The sequence below is a fragment of the Ambystoma mexicanum genome, chromosome 8 (assembly GCF_040938575.1).
Source record: "Ambystoma mexicanum isolate Mex_15411 chromosome 8, UKY_AmexF1_1, whole genome shotgun sequence".
NCBI classification, from domain to species: Eukaryota; Metazoa; Chordata; class Amphibia; order Caudata; family Ambystomatidae; genus Ambystoma; species Ambystoma mexicanum.
The window spans coordinates 480,368,154-480,382,696 of record NC_090929.1 but is presented as its reverse complement, the minus strand read 5'-3'; the positions used below and the strand labels follow the sequence as shown (position 1 = coordinate 480,382,696).

General features: G+C 43.5%; 1 protein-coding gene across 1 annotated transcript in view; it reads left to right on the top strand.

Annotated features, from left to right (window-relative positions):
- LOC138472117 (C-signal-like) overlaps window positions 1-14,313 on the top strand; it is a 323,878-nt gene extending 309,565 nt beyond the window's left edge. Inside the window, exon 6 of the mRNA XM_069610116.1 lies at window positions 13,489-14,313. Within this exon, the coding sequence (XP_069466217.1) occupies window positions 13,489-13,602 (114 nt within the window). The 3' untranslated portion in view covers window positions 13,603-14,313. The remainder of the gene's footprint in view (window positions 1-13,488) is intronic.
- Window positions 14,314-14,543: the final 230 nt, after the last annotated feature.

Genomic DNA, 14,543 nt, shown 5'->3' with positions numbered 1-14,543 from the left:
ATACTTCTCCCTCTTCCTCATGCATCGGTATTCTGGGTCTGAATAAGAACTCTCAGGGGTTCTCATGGTTTTGCCTGCCAGGCCTGGTAATCCTGCCATAAGCACACGCATACCATATACGAACATTTCTGGCTCTAATGGTATGGCCCTCATGGCTATGCGTCCTGAGTATGCCCTGATTATTTCGCATACATTTGAATAGTGCATTCCTGGAGTTGAACACACTATGTGCTCATGTTAACTTCGTCATTAGATCTCTCCCCAAAATGTTTACTGGGGTCTGACGTGAATATAATAAAGGCAGGCTCATTTCACATTCTCCTATAGAGACTGGAAGTGCTCTGCTAAAGGGAACACAACTTGCCGCTCCTGTGAAACTGAGTATTTATGGCCTCGCCGGACAAGGAAAACTTGCCTTCACAAATACACAAGCGCATTGCACCTGTGTCAACGAGGAAGGAATATTCTTTATCCCCTATAGCAACATCCACCCTTGGTTCCCTTTGAGGGTCTGGTGTCACTGATAGGATAGAACACATCAGGGTTCTCGGTGAGCTGTCCTAGTTCATATACAAATTTGGTGCTGCTGGATTTCCTCCATGAGCAGTGTTATTTCCCATTCCAGGGTTCATGGCCTGCCCTGTGCTCATTGATTGTGACTGCTGCTTTGGTGACTGTTAGGATTGTCTTTGTGGAAAAATCCCCATGCTCTGAGGTTGTGCACCTTGCTGCACTCCTGGTACTTGCTGTTGCTCTGTGTGAGTTTGTGCAATTCCCTGCTGTAAGGGTGCAGGTGGATTCACCATACCTGCTCCTGTCCCTTGGCCGTTCTGCATCATGCCTTGATTTCTGCATGTGCGCGCCAAGTGCCCTGTCATTCCACACAGCCAACAAATTGGCGGTGGTCGGATTATTTGCCCATTTGACATATCTTGATTACCATTTTGCATATTTTGAAAACCTCCTTGATTATTTTGGAAACCTCCCTGATTACTCTGCCATCCTCTTCCCCTAAATCCTCTTCCCCGTGGGTAAAACCCTGCATTACCCTGATTATTTTGCTGTGGACTAGCACCTGCTGCATACTTGATTCAGCTGCGCTAGTTATCATGGCTCCCTCGAGAGCATATTTTGACAATTTCTTTTGCACCAATTTCGCTTCCTCACCTTTTCGAGTTGCTTCCTTTTTGCGATTCGTTTCCTGCAGCAATCTACAATAATGTGCGATGGTTAACTGTATCTCTGCCCAAGGTTTAGCTTCAATTCCCACCAGCTTCTTGAGCTGTTTCTGTACCTGTTCCTGCAGTCCATGGCACAATATATGGTAAAATACAGGTATGGATTTTGTCAGAGATTCGGGAGTCTCAAGCACCCATGCGTCTTGAAAATTCTGTATATAAATCAACGGATCCTCAGACTTTCATTTTCCGTGTCATTATAGCTCCCATATCGGAAGTATCTGGATAAAGCAGTCGTAGCACTTTCCATACGGCGACTCTACAATTGTTAAATGGAGCTCCGTCATCGTGGTTACACCAGGGTAGCTTGGTCGTGCCCACACATCATCAGCTCTCTCCAAGTATGGCGATTAGGAGACCTTTAATATCCCCAGTAGCTAAAGTGTTCCCTCCTGTCATTTTTTCTAACTTGTGTATCCATTTTCTGGCTCGCGATGTCAGTATTGGAAGCTTGTTTTTCAAGTTTTCTCGATCCATGTGTGGCCATGGAATATATTGCGGTCTTATTCCCCCCCTTCTCGAGCAAAGGAAATTGGAATGTGTAGCTCGCTCTCTCTTCTCTCATTGTTCTCCTTTCTATTGCAGGGGTAATATTTCCGCATCACCGTCTACCTATCAATGCTCTTAATCTGTCCACATATGGCAGCAAAGACATCCCCTTCTGACTGTGAGATACTCCTTCATATCGGTCAGGCTGACTCGCTAATGTCTGACCATCTTATTCCTTTTTCCCTCTGGAGTTGTCTTGTGCTCCTTTCCTCCTCCTCATTTTCCTCGTGCTCCTCCCTTTCGGAGTCGGACATTGTCTGTTGCCAATTCGTGCAACTTCTTGCATTGTCTTGGTTCCTACTGATTTCTAATCTATCTAGCAATAATTTGCTATTCCTGCTCTTTAGATGACATCCTCAGTGTCGTAAAGCTGAGTGCTCTCTAGGTGCTCATCTTCCCCCTCCCCTTGAGGTATTTGTTCTAACCCCAATTCGTCATATAGTCTATCGATCGTTTCTCTGATGCTTCTGGTATTGAAGTCATCGTCAATATTTGCCCTAAACGTGCCTGGTACTGAATCGTACTCGGGAACAAATTCTTCAATGTCTTCTCAATCTACCACTGGAGCGGGTTTTTTTAACCTCTCTCCCCAGATATTCAAGATCGCGTGCTCTCTGTCTTTGCTTACGTTCTATGTCCTCATCGAATTCCTTGCGTTTCCTCGCTTCTTCTCTGACCCTATCTTCTTCCCTTCTCTTTTCGTTTTGACGTTCCTCTACCCTTTGAATTTCTTTATCTCTTCGTCTTTTTATTATTTTCTCACGTATCCATTGCTCTTCCTCTAACCTTTGCTGTTTCTGTCTGTCATGATCCTTGGCTGCCCTTGGGTTGCGATCGAGCTGTCTCTCTTGGTCTTCGCGATATAGCTGTTCTCGCCTTTGGCTGTCTTTCTTTCTTATCCTCTCGTGTCTTAACTCCTTCTCTTTCCCCTTTCTCTGTGCATCACCTATCTTCTCCCTTTTTTTTTAATCATCAATGCCTTTCGCCATCGAGTTTCAATAATATTTGTCCTCCCATCCATTCATCTCTTGCGAATGCTATATCATCAGTTCTACTTTTGTTTCCCTTCCATCGCTTCCCTTCTCTCTCTCTTTATTGAGAGATGCACTTGTCTGTGCTTGATCTCCTCTTGTGTCCTTATGTCTCCCCTTGTCTTGTGGGACTGTGGAGATAATATTTTTGTCCCTATCCTTCCCTTGGTTTTCTTCACTGCTATGTGTAGGTGACTAATATGCGGGGTTGCTATACCCTTTGGCTGCTTTGAGTTCCCTCAGTGGGTATAACCCCTCGTCCTTTCCTCAATTTTTGTTTCGGGTGGTACAGGTGGCACAGTAGGCGTCTCAAGCCCCCCACCCCCCTCTGTGCATATATTAAGTATCCAGTCTGCTGGTGGCTCTTCCTCCAAACATTTTCCACAACTCTTGAACAGCAAGGCATTTTTCTAGCTTTTTGCCTGAATATGTGGCATGCAAATATGTCGTCATATGTTGTAAGACGGCTTTAGATAAAGACCCATTTTGTGGCCATGGCATAAGCATCTTGTGGGCGGTACTTTTAACCCACTCGGTACTATATTTCTTTAGCTTGGGTGCGTGTTTTGGCAACTGCTTGCATAAGTGTGCCAATGGAGTTATATCTTTCATACTTAACTCTGTTTCCTTTCCTTTTATACAACACTTGTCCATGTTTTCGTGTGACTTGAACAAATTCTAACAATATGAGCGAGCACCAAACACTGCAAGCTCCAATCCAAATTTTCACAAAAATGTCATAGCTTCTAATTTACCCAAACATTAATTCACATGCGATTTCATCTCAGCTGTAAAATCGCACAAAGTTTGGATCCGTTTTCTCAAAGAAAGAATTTTAGACATATGATGTCACAACAAAAAACATACGACAGATGCTTGACAGACACCAGGTGGACACATATCTCTGCCTCTACTCTTTAACCCTTCATGGAGTGTAAATGTACCCCTTTCACGACGTCTTTGAACATTATGGTAGCCTAATCGTTCCTTATTATGTGGGACTCTGGGTACACGTTTCTTCTAGCTGCTATATTAAAGCGTAGGAATAAGGCGAATCCTCTCACTTCTCGTGTGTCTCCCCCGGTATCCTCTCACTTCTCAGGTGTCTGCCCCGGTAACCTTTAATTACTCGGGTGTCTCGTGCTATTTTCAAAATGTCAAACATTTGAACAGATGATATACGTATTACTAATTAAAAAAATTATAAAATTAATTAATTAAAAACTAAAAAATTATGAAATAGTTTTTTTACATATCATCCTGTTCAAACCCACTTGGGACAATCTAATTCTGGGTCGATTTCATGCACAGCTATAATAGTGAACTGCAAGTACTCTATACAAACACAGACATTAACAGAGAACAGAAGTAATGCTCACTATGTTCCAACATGGCTGCCTGTTTTGTTTGTTTGCTGTCTGCTTCTCAGTTAACCTGCTGGAGTGCAAAACACTGAAGATGGACTTATACATGATTATCTATAATACTGCAGTCCTCTCTCCATGTTATGTACCAGACGAAGCCCGAGTAGGGTGAAACGCGGCGTTCTTTTTTGTTTTAAACTGCTGCTGCCTTCCTTTGTCCATGTACTTTTTAACTAATAGACGTTTTTGGCTGCACTAATAAAACACTGACTGCATGTGGATTTGTGAAGAAGATTGATGTTTTTTCTCATGAACACAGCCTGAGTTCCGTTGCATCCAGGATTGGATTCCAGTCCCTTTCTTTTCTTAAATATATATATATATCATCTATATCTCTTCTCTGCTTCTAACTATATTTTTGTTTTCTTCCCACCTCCCTCCGTTACCTTTTCTCTTTACTTGTTCTAAGGCATGCACTATTTGCCAAAGCATTCAAATTTTTGTTTCACTCACCGTTTGCATGGTCCCTCTCTGGACCCTTGGGATCACCGCCTTCGTTACTGCCGCCTTCAGTTTTTCGCACGCTCAGCTGCCCGTAGGAATGGGAAGGGATGCGTGGGGAACACTGGTCCCTTCAGGCCCTGACTGCAGTCTTTTTATGCTACCATTGTCTATGGGGAGCTTCAGTCTACTCAACCGAATGGCAAAGGACTTGTGATATTGCCGAAGACCTAGAGTTACTGTATGTCGACGGTCAATAGGTGTCTTACTTAATCAATAATCCAATAATCGATAGTCGATAAACCATCCTCTCAGCTACCAAGTTTACTAGGGAGTCTCCCAGATGGGCCCATACAGTCGAGGTTTGCTCCAAAGTACTTTAGGACAAGATAGCTGCACCTTTGAGATGGATGGGGGTGCCGATTTATTACCCCAACACCAATCAATAAGGACATTTCAATGTTTTGGCAAAGGGAGTCCGTTTAATGACAAGTACAAAAAAACAGGGAGTCATGGAAATCCGCAGTGATGCGATCGTCCATCTCACTTCAATGTACTTCATAAAAACATCATTTATACTAAAAACTTGTCATAGCTGACGTAGAACACTCAAGTTAATAAGCATTTCTATTGGTTCGGAAAAGGTTACTTTAATATAGGTGCTATATCTGTATATGGTAACAGAGTAAGGTGATTGGGTAAAACACTGTCAGGTGGGCATCTAAGCCCTTCCTTCAAAATGACTACTGTAGACGTCACTAATAGTACGACGTCCCATTAGTTCTACTAACTATAGGACCCTAGATTATTTGGTCCACTGTGATTGGATTGGCACCAACCCCATGCATATTCTTCCACTTTGCTTTGCAGCATGCAGAATGGTCAGTCAGGTGCAGAGTGCCTCCACCCAGCCTTCCTCCAATTAAAGTTACAATCAATCAACACTTCTACAACAATGTGTCAATTATTTTACTGTGGTTGGCCTCAAAACTGCATCTTCTGAGTGAGAAAGTTCCCCTTTCTTCTCATGGGCGGATGCCACGCGTAGGTGTGAGCTCATGTTTCTCCTCGCTCGGATGGTCACGTGATGCCAACTCTGTGAATTTACCTAGTTTGTCTCGATTTGTGCATTTAATTCTTATTCGGCTTGCCAACTGCCTACGCTTCCTTATCTTGACCTTTCAGAGGCAGGATATTCTGTTCTTAAATTTCAATTAGATGTAGCTACTGTTCGCTTCTTCTATTAGTATGACCTTGGCTCCTTTGGCATGCGTTGCATCTGCTGAGTTTCGATTGGGCCATTTATCCTCGTTTTGCTAGAATATGAAGCTTGTTGTGCTTGGCCTATAGTAACCTTAGTTGATTCTGCTTTTAATGCAAAGTGGACTCGCACTTATAATACTGTGCTTGGTTTTGAGGTACGTTATGTAAACATGGCGCTTGTTACTTTATTTTTCTACTAAGCATAGCAAGCCGTACTCTTTTCTTAGCTTTCTTGCATTTCAAGCATATGTACAGGCATTAACTAGTTGGATATCTTCATTCTTGCTTACAGCTTCAGCTCCTTCATGTTTCGACATCGTTCTCTTTTAGGTTTGCGATATCTTTATTCATGGTGTTTCGTCTCTTTGCATCACTCTCTGGTCGTCATTTCTTCTATCTTCAAGTCAGTCTGGGCCTTTGTGACGTCGGCATTCGTCTTCCATTAAGTCCTTTTTGGTTTCTTCCGGGACTGTACTTAAGCAATCTTCATTTCGTCTTATTTTCTGGTAGGGTTTTCTTAATGGATACCTTGCTGTCCATGGTGTTCTGGTATAGGTACGCCAGTAGGTGCTGTTCTTCTAATGGGTACGGGGCAGAGCCCTACTGCAGCTCTCTGCTGGTTTATTTGCTCGTCGTACGTCACATATCTCGGTGTGTATGTACCTGGTACTTCAAAATGGATGATTGGAGTGCAGGCTTTCTTTGGGACCTCCTCGACAGGTAGGTTTTCTATATATTTCTGTGGTGAAAATATTACTGACTCTCGAAATATTAACATTGAAAACAATTGACAAAGCTTTAGTCTATGATTGAATATCTGACCATACGAGTGAATTTCTTAACAAAACATTCCCTGTGATCCCAGTACTTTATGCACTACCCAAGGTACACAAGAACATGAATGACCCTCCATTCAGACCCATAGTGGCAGGGACCGAAAACATTTTTCACCCATTGGCGATTTATTTGGACAAGGCCTTGCAACAGTTGGTCCAGGAAACGTCCACATATCTTAAAGATGCTTCACATTTTTTGCATGTATTGAATGAAATTAAGAACAATGAACCAACTCTCATACTATTCCCTTTGGATGTCAATAGTTTATACACCTCCATCCCCCATGCAGAAGGAATTGCAGCATTAGAATGGTTCTTGCTCAAACATGACATTTCCATTAACAAATCATTTGCAATTGAATTGATCAACATAATTCTGTATAATAATTACTTTCGATTTAACAGCTAATATTTACAGTTCTCGGCAACATATATAGTCTCCTCAGTAGCACTGGCCTATGCCAACATCTTTGTTCCATTTTGAAAAAACTCACATTTTGGACAAAGCACCTTGGAAAACAAAACTGATTTTTTGGAAACGCTTCATTGATGATATTTTTGGTTTCTGGCTTGGCTCTCAAGAAGATTTACAAGAGTTTTTCAGCTATCTGAATAGCTACTACGAAAAAATACAGTTTACCTTGGAAATCGGCAAACCTAACATCCACTTCTTGGATGTTAATATTTCAAGAGTCGGTAATATTTTCACCACAGAAATATATAGAAAACTTACCGATGCTAACAGCACTTTACACTTTCAGAGCTTTCATCCAGCCCACCTCAAACAGAACCTGCCATACAGCCAATGCTTGTCAGCCAAAAGGATAACATCTGATACTAACCAATTAACAATTGAACTGGAAAACATGAAAGGAAGGTTAATGACAAGAGGATTCCCTGAACAGACAATAAACACTCCCATAGAATGGATGGAACCACTTAAAAGGGAAGACCTTTTAAAAGGAAAACCCAAAAAGGATAATACAAGACTGATACACACTCTGAAATATTCTAGCCAAAGTTTTCAAATCAAGAAAATAATTCAACAAACCTGGGACCTAATTAAATCCGATGCCAATCTCAACAAATTGTTTCCACAACCACTTATGTTAGCCTACACAAGAGGTAGAAACCTTAGATATTCACTGATCAAGGCAGAAAAAAACAAAAAAACATCAAATGTTTCTTGAATTGTCAGTATTGTTCCAACATCTTGAAAGGAGACTATATTTGCCATCCGAATAGTGGAACGAAAATCCCACTTAAAGACGATGCAACCTCTGAGAGTAAAAATTTGATTTATGCCTTAAAATGCCCTTTTAGTAAAACCTCAAGTAAAATCAAAGAACGTCTAACAGAACATAAATCAAATATCAGAACAAGCAATATTAAATCTCCTGTTTATAGACACTTTCAGGAAAACAGATGCAACATTTCACAATTCCGATGGACCATCTTCGAAGTGATCCATTTACTGCCTAGAGACGGTGATCTTGCTAAACGCCTCTCTCAGAAAGACCTATACTGAATACACAAATTGGATTCACTAACCCCACTTGGACTTAATGAGGACTTTATTTAGGTCCTTTTCTTTAAAATCTACACTGACTCTATTGAGCCTTACTAATGCATTAGCAAATATGTAAATCTGTGAGATAAACAGGTGTTCTGCATGTCACTTTTTCCAATGTTAAGATAGGCTGTTGTGTATTGCACACATATTGTCAAAAACATTAGAATGTGAACTCCAGAAGAGACAGAACATGTTGATACAGGCTAATTTATGTAACACCAAGAAGTTATTGGTTAATCGGACTATGGATTCAATATGTCCTAATTCACAGATTGTTAGCTCTATTTTTGAGACCGGTCTAAATTTAGATCTAGCACTTGACTTAAAGTCCTTTTTCACTAATGGTATGCCTCCTCACAGGGATAGAGGGGTAGGTATAGGTAAACACACACTAGTAATTTCATTTCATGTTTTATCATCTCTAAGGTATGATGGGGTCTTCCTGTACCATTGAACATGCTCAAATTATGTTCATTACGCATACTAACCTGTGATAACACTTCTTAAGAGCTTTTTTTCATCCTCTCATTGGATCCATAATGTAAACTAACGTTTTTGTCTCTGGACGACCTACTCTTGAATTCATGATGTTACGTGGCACATGCCTGTGAGAATGTCACATTATTATCTATATTTTTGATGGCTATACTGTCTGAGTATAACCTTATCACTATCTGGGCCACTTCTGAGCTCTCTGAAATAGCCCTTGACACTACATTAAGACTAACAATATTGATTAGTAATTAATTATTTAATACTTCTTTTTTTAGAGCCTTTAACATCTTCTTAATCTTTCCACAGTGTTAAATAATTCAGTCTCTGAATTACTTTTGAAGTCATGACGTCACGTGGCGCATGCGCATGTGTACGTCATATCACTATCTCTTATGGATTTTCAGCCTGAGTAAGATCTTATAGTCATGACATCTCAGTTTGAGCCTCATTTGAGCTCCTTGCACTGGCCATTAACATCTCTGTTTGGAGATGCAGAATGAATACTTACTCACTGATTCTTAAATTATGACACCACGCATGTGCGCGATGACGTCACTCTATTTACATTTCCTCCACTAGAATGCGTGATTGCACGATGACATCATCAATACAGGCCACTACTTATAGCGGCCATCTTGTCAACAATTTTCACACAGTATCCATCCTCGGATGGGATCCGGTGATATGATATGGCATTTGTAACGTGCCTATACACAAGTGTTTCAAGGCGCGACGAGGCAGGGAGGGGGGAACAAGGGGAAGACAGACAACGATCCTACTAGGCCAGGTGTCATTCAGACCGCGCAAGTGCAGGGGTAGGGGGAAGGGAAAAAGTGCAAGGGGAAGGGGAGGGGGAAGTGCAGTACAAAGTTAGTAGAATAAAAAATAAATAAATAGGGCCAGCTGGTGGCAAGTGCAAGGTAAGTGCAGACAAGTGCTGGGAAGGGGGGGGCTGTAGGGATACAGAGACAGTCCCACAGTGCAGGGGTTGCCAGGGAGGCAGTGCAAGTGGAGAGTGGCTGGGCTCAGGACCGAGGTCGGTGAGGGTGGCCCAGTTGCAGATTCAGTGCAGTTTCAGTGAAGAATTTAGCAGGGGAGAGGTAGAGAGAAAGCAGAAGCAAAGAGGAAGGTTTTGAGGTGCTTCCGGAACCGGAGATGGTTCTCCTCAAGTTTCAGGGAGACAGGAAGGCTGTTCCAGAGGGAGGCCCCTGCCGCAGAGAGAGATCTACCCCCAGCTCGTTGCTTCGAGAAGCGGCTGACCCTGAGGGATTTGGGGATGGATGAGCGAAGGGCTCGGGAAGGAAGATATTTAGGAAGAGAGAGTTGAAGGTATTTAGGCCCCAGGCCCCAGAAGGCCTTGTGGACAATGCAGAGGGTTTTGAACTTAATCCTCGCAGCCACTGGGATCCAATGTAGAGATTTCAGTCCTGGAGAGATACGGTTCCTGGGCTTGAGGCCAAGGACAAGTCTTGCAGTTCTGTTCTGGATGAGTTGCAGAGGGCGGAGAGTGGAGGCAGGCAGATTTAGATAGAGGCTGTTACAGTAGTCCAGCTTCGAGAGAACCAGGGCTCGGGAGACAGTGAGCTTCTGGGGGAAGGAGAGGAAGGGAAGAATACCTCTGAGGAGGTGCAGCTGGTAGTGTGACTTCTTAGAGACGTCAGATATATGAGGAGAGAAGGAGAGTGTGGAGTCGAAGATGACCCCGAGGTTTTTTGCCTTGCAGGTAGGAGCAGGAAGAGGGCCAAGAGAGGCTGGCCAGAGAGCTGCAGGGAAGGTGGGAGTGGGTGTGCCGATGAGTAGAATCTCAGTCTTACTGGCATTAAGGCAGAGGTCATTGGCGGCACACCATTCCTGGATAGCAGACAGACAGTCAGAGATGAGGGAAGGAGAGGAGGAGGCCGAGGGTAGCCTGAAAATGAGCTGGGTATCGTCCGCATAGCACTGAAAGTTGGGGCAGAGGCCGGCGATGCGGTGGGCAAGGAGTGCCAGATACTGGTTGAACAGCCAGGGAGATAGATTAGATCCCTGGGGAACACCATAGGTGGAGAAAAAGATGTCAGAGAGGAAGGACCCAAGTTTGACCTGGGAGGGTCGATTGGAAAGGAAAGAGGTCAGCCACGCCAGAGCCTGACCAGTGATACCCAGGTTATCACGGAGACGGTTGAGCAGGATGGCATGGTTGACAGTGTCAAAGGCAGAAGAGAGATCGAGCAGAATGAGACCACACGGAGTGTTGGAGTCGAGGTTCAAGAGCAGGTCCTCACGGATGTTCAGGAGAGCAGTTTCCGTGCTTCTGGCCGCTCTGAAGCCAGATTGATGGTCATGAAGACTACCAACAGATTCAGCATGGAGGATAAGCTGGGAGATGCCCAGTTTCTCCAGGAGCTTGCCCAGGAAGGGAGTGATGGAGATTGGGCGATAGTTAGCCGGGCAGGAGGGGTCGGAAGAGGGTTTCTTGAGAAGAGGGTGCACAAGGGAGTGCTTGAGGGGGGATGGGAAGACTCCAGAGGCAAAGGAGTGGTTGCAAAAGTCAGCCAGGGCAGGAGCCAGGGAGTCAATGTGGTCCTTGATAGTTTTGGAGGAACAGGGGTGAACCTGTTTAGACAAGACTTTCATAGATCAGACTTGTCTGGAAACCTCATCAGCAGAAAAAAGGGGAAAGGCAGAGAAGGAGGGAGGCGGGGTGGCTGCAGAAGGGCCAGAGGAAGAGCCGGAAAGAGAGGGAGGGAGGTGATAGGAGGAGAGTGAGGACAGGATGTCCTGAGTTTTAGAGATGAAGTGAGAGGCCAGTGCAGTGCAGAGGGCCTGGGAGGGGACAGGAGAGGTAGAGACTGCAACAGGGTTGGCAAGCTCCTTGCAGATTTTAAAGAGTTCAGCCGAGTTGTTAGATGCCACAGAGATGCAGGCTTGGATAAGGGCTCTCTTCTTGGTGAGAACGGAGAGACGGTATTGCCTTTGGAGCAGGCGGCAGGCCAGTTTGTCAGAGGATGAACATGAAGCACGCCATTTCCTCTCTGCCACCCTGCACTTGCGTTTTAGGGTGACGAGATCTGAGTCATACCAGGAGTTACATTTGGCTTTGGGCTTCAGGCGGATTCTCATGACAGGGGCAAGGATATCAAGAGTATCAGATATAGCAGAGTGGAGCATGGAGAGGGCTATGTCGGGGTGGGAGTCAGCCGAAGGGGGAGGGGGGGCGAGAAGGTGGCAGCGAAAGCCTCAACTGACATGCGCTTCATGGGTCGGATGACCGAGAAGGTGGGTGGCAGTGATGAGGGTGGCTTTGCCTGTGGGGTAGGGAGGGTGAGGTGGGAGGATAGGAGAAAGTGATCACTCCAGGAGAGATGAGTAGAGAGAGGGACGGAGAGGGGAAGGTCAGAAGAGATCAGAGCATCAAGAGTGTGCCCTGCAGAATGAGTAGGCCCAGACGGGAGCATAGAGAGTGAGAGAGAGTCGCAGAGGTCACAAAAGAGTCCAGTCGGGGGACAGGAGGCATCCAGGTGGATGTTGAAGTCACCAAGAAGGAGGAGTTGAGTGGTAGAGGACGGGAGTGAGGAGGAGAGGTCAGCCCACTCAGAGAGGAAGGAGGAAATTTGACCAGGTGGCCGATAGTTAGTAGCCACGGTAAGGGAATGGCTAGGAGAGAGAGGTGGATGCTCCAGGTGGATGCTCCTGGTCTATCCCGCGTGAAACTTTTACTTGGCAGTTGCCACGATTTTTGGTAAATCCCCCAAGGCCATCTTTTAACACAGTATTCTGACAGTTTGCATTTAACAATTAGGTATCCTAAGTTCTCTGTTTAGAATTTATTCAGCCATTGCGAAATTCCACTTTGAGGAGTATCAACAAACGTATTAACAGTGGAGCTTCTTACAACATCTATTTTTGAGCAAAATCCAGTTAGGCTTAGGTACCACCACGAGTCCTTGCTGTATGAAAAGCTAAAAATATAATAATGAGGATGTGTACACATGTACAACCATACATATGATGTTCACAAACACCTATACTGTGAATAGCGTTTGTAATGCTCTTTTTGCTTGATTATGGAATCGTTTTTGAAACCAGAATGTATTAATGCTTATTATTTAATATTCTTTCCAGATATTATTTGAAATTGATTTAATATGCCCCTGAAGAAGAGATTGTCTCAAAACGCGTAGGGCCACAAATAAATCACTTATGTTTTACGAGAATACTGATTGTCAGTTTAACTGATATGCATTCAATCATACGAAATGTTACCTATTCATATGAATGTTATGATGGGAAATTCTACTGAAACAAACACGCACAATACAACCAAATTACCTGGACTCAAAATGTATTGAGCCTTTTGATAGTGTGCATGGGGCGGGAGTTCCCACATTGGGAACTTATATGTTCTCTGAGAAATACATCAAAGCAGGAACACTGTTACAGGTAACTAACATTTTGACTTCGGGGTTCGTGTTTGACCACTTTTAACTTGGCATCATGAGGATTTTCCATGAAAACGGTTTTTCATGTTCCTCCCATGATGCCTTGGGGTGCAGCAAGGTACTCTGTTCAAGGGGTCCACACTCAAGAGACATTCTTAAGTGTAAACAAATGTGCTTTTATCCGTATGTATACCAATGTTTTTTTTTTCTTTTCCAGGCTGATTTGCGGATGGAAGAATCTGTTCCATTGATTATCTCACTCCTCGGTCGACTCAGTGAAAAGGACACTGGCACATTTCTGGACTGGAAAGGGGACACTGTGCCTTGGTAGGGTGGCACCACACTGCACCCTATGGCATGGTGGTCTAACCTTAGGCTCATCGGAAATTCTCGAAACAAGACAACACTTATCATTGTACCTTCGAAGCTGATATTCAAATTCATCAAATTGAACTGATTTGCCATTCTAAAATTATTGTATGTGCATACCAACATGAAGTGCCAGATGTAACACAAGCAGTCTCCCTATGCTTATGGGGTACTTGTGGTGGTGATCCCAGTTGTTATTGGGCCCACAACTTTAGTGGAAAGCGAGAACTTTCATCAAAATCTAGAATGCTACTGAAGCGTTTAAGAAATTCCTTAGGTGGACATTAACTCTCTGGAGGAGTATCTTGTAATAAGCCAATTTAAAGTGAAGTAATGACACTCTTGTGTTTGTGCACAGCTAAATAATGAAAATGTCTCCAAGTTTCAATCCAATAATTATTTGTATTGGAATAAACTGAGCCACTCCTCCCACAGCCTCTCATCAAGTCATGGCTTTCAAAGCATACCAGTCCAGCAATTACACAGCCTGTTAGTTTGCATTTTATATTTTCTAATATCATGTATTTTATTGTAAGAAGAGTGGTCCCCTGCCATTGGTATGGACTTGCAGGCGTGTGAGCTGCCTGGAGGTGCAGTGCTTCCTTTAAGGCTTTTTCTCTGTTTTTAAGTCGTAAAAGCAACTATGCCCAATAAAAAGGGCGTCCATACATTATACTGTGTTTCTAGTTGTGGAGCATCAGAAGTAGCCCTAAACAATCTTGATTGTATGTTATTTGCTTTGAACTTCTCCACCCTGCACTCCATGACACCACATTTCGACTTTTATACATTTAATTGCTACGTCTCTCTTGTTTTGTATCCCATTTGCAAGCCCAGAAGGCATTAGACTATCAACCTGTTTTCTTAATTAACGATTGACAAACCTTTTTAAGTCAAAATGTT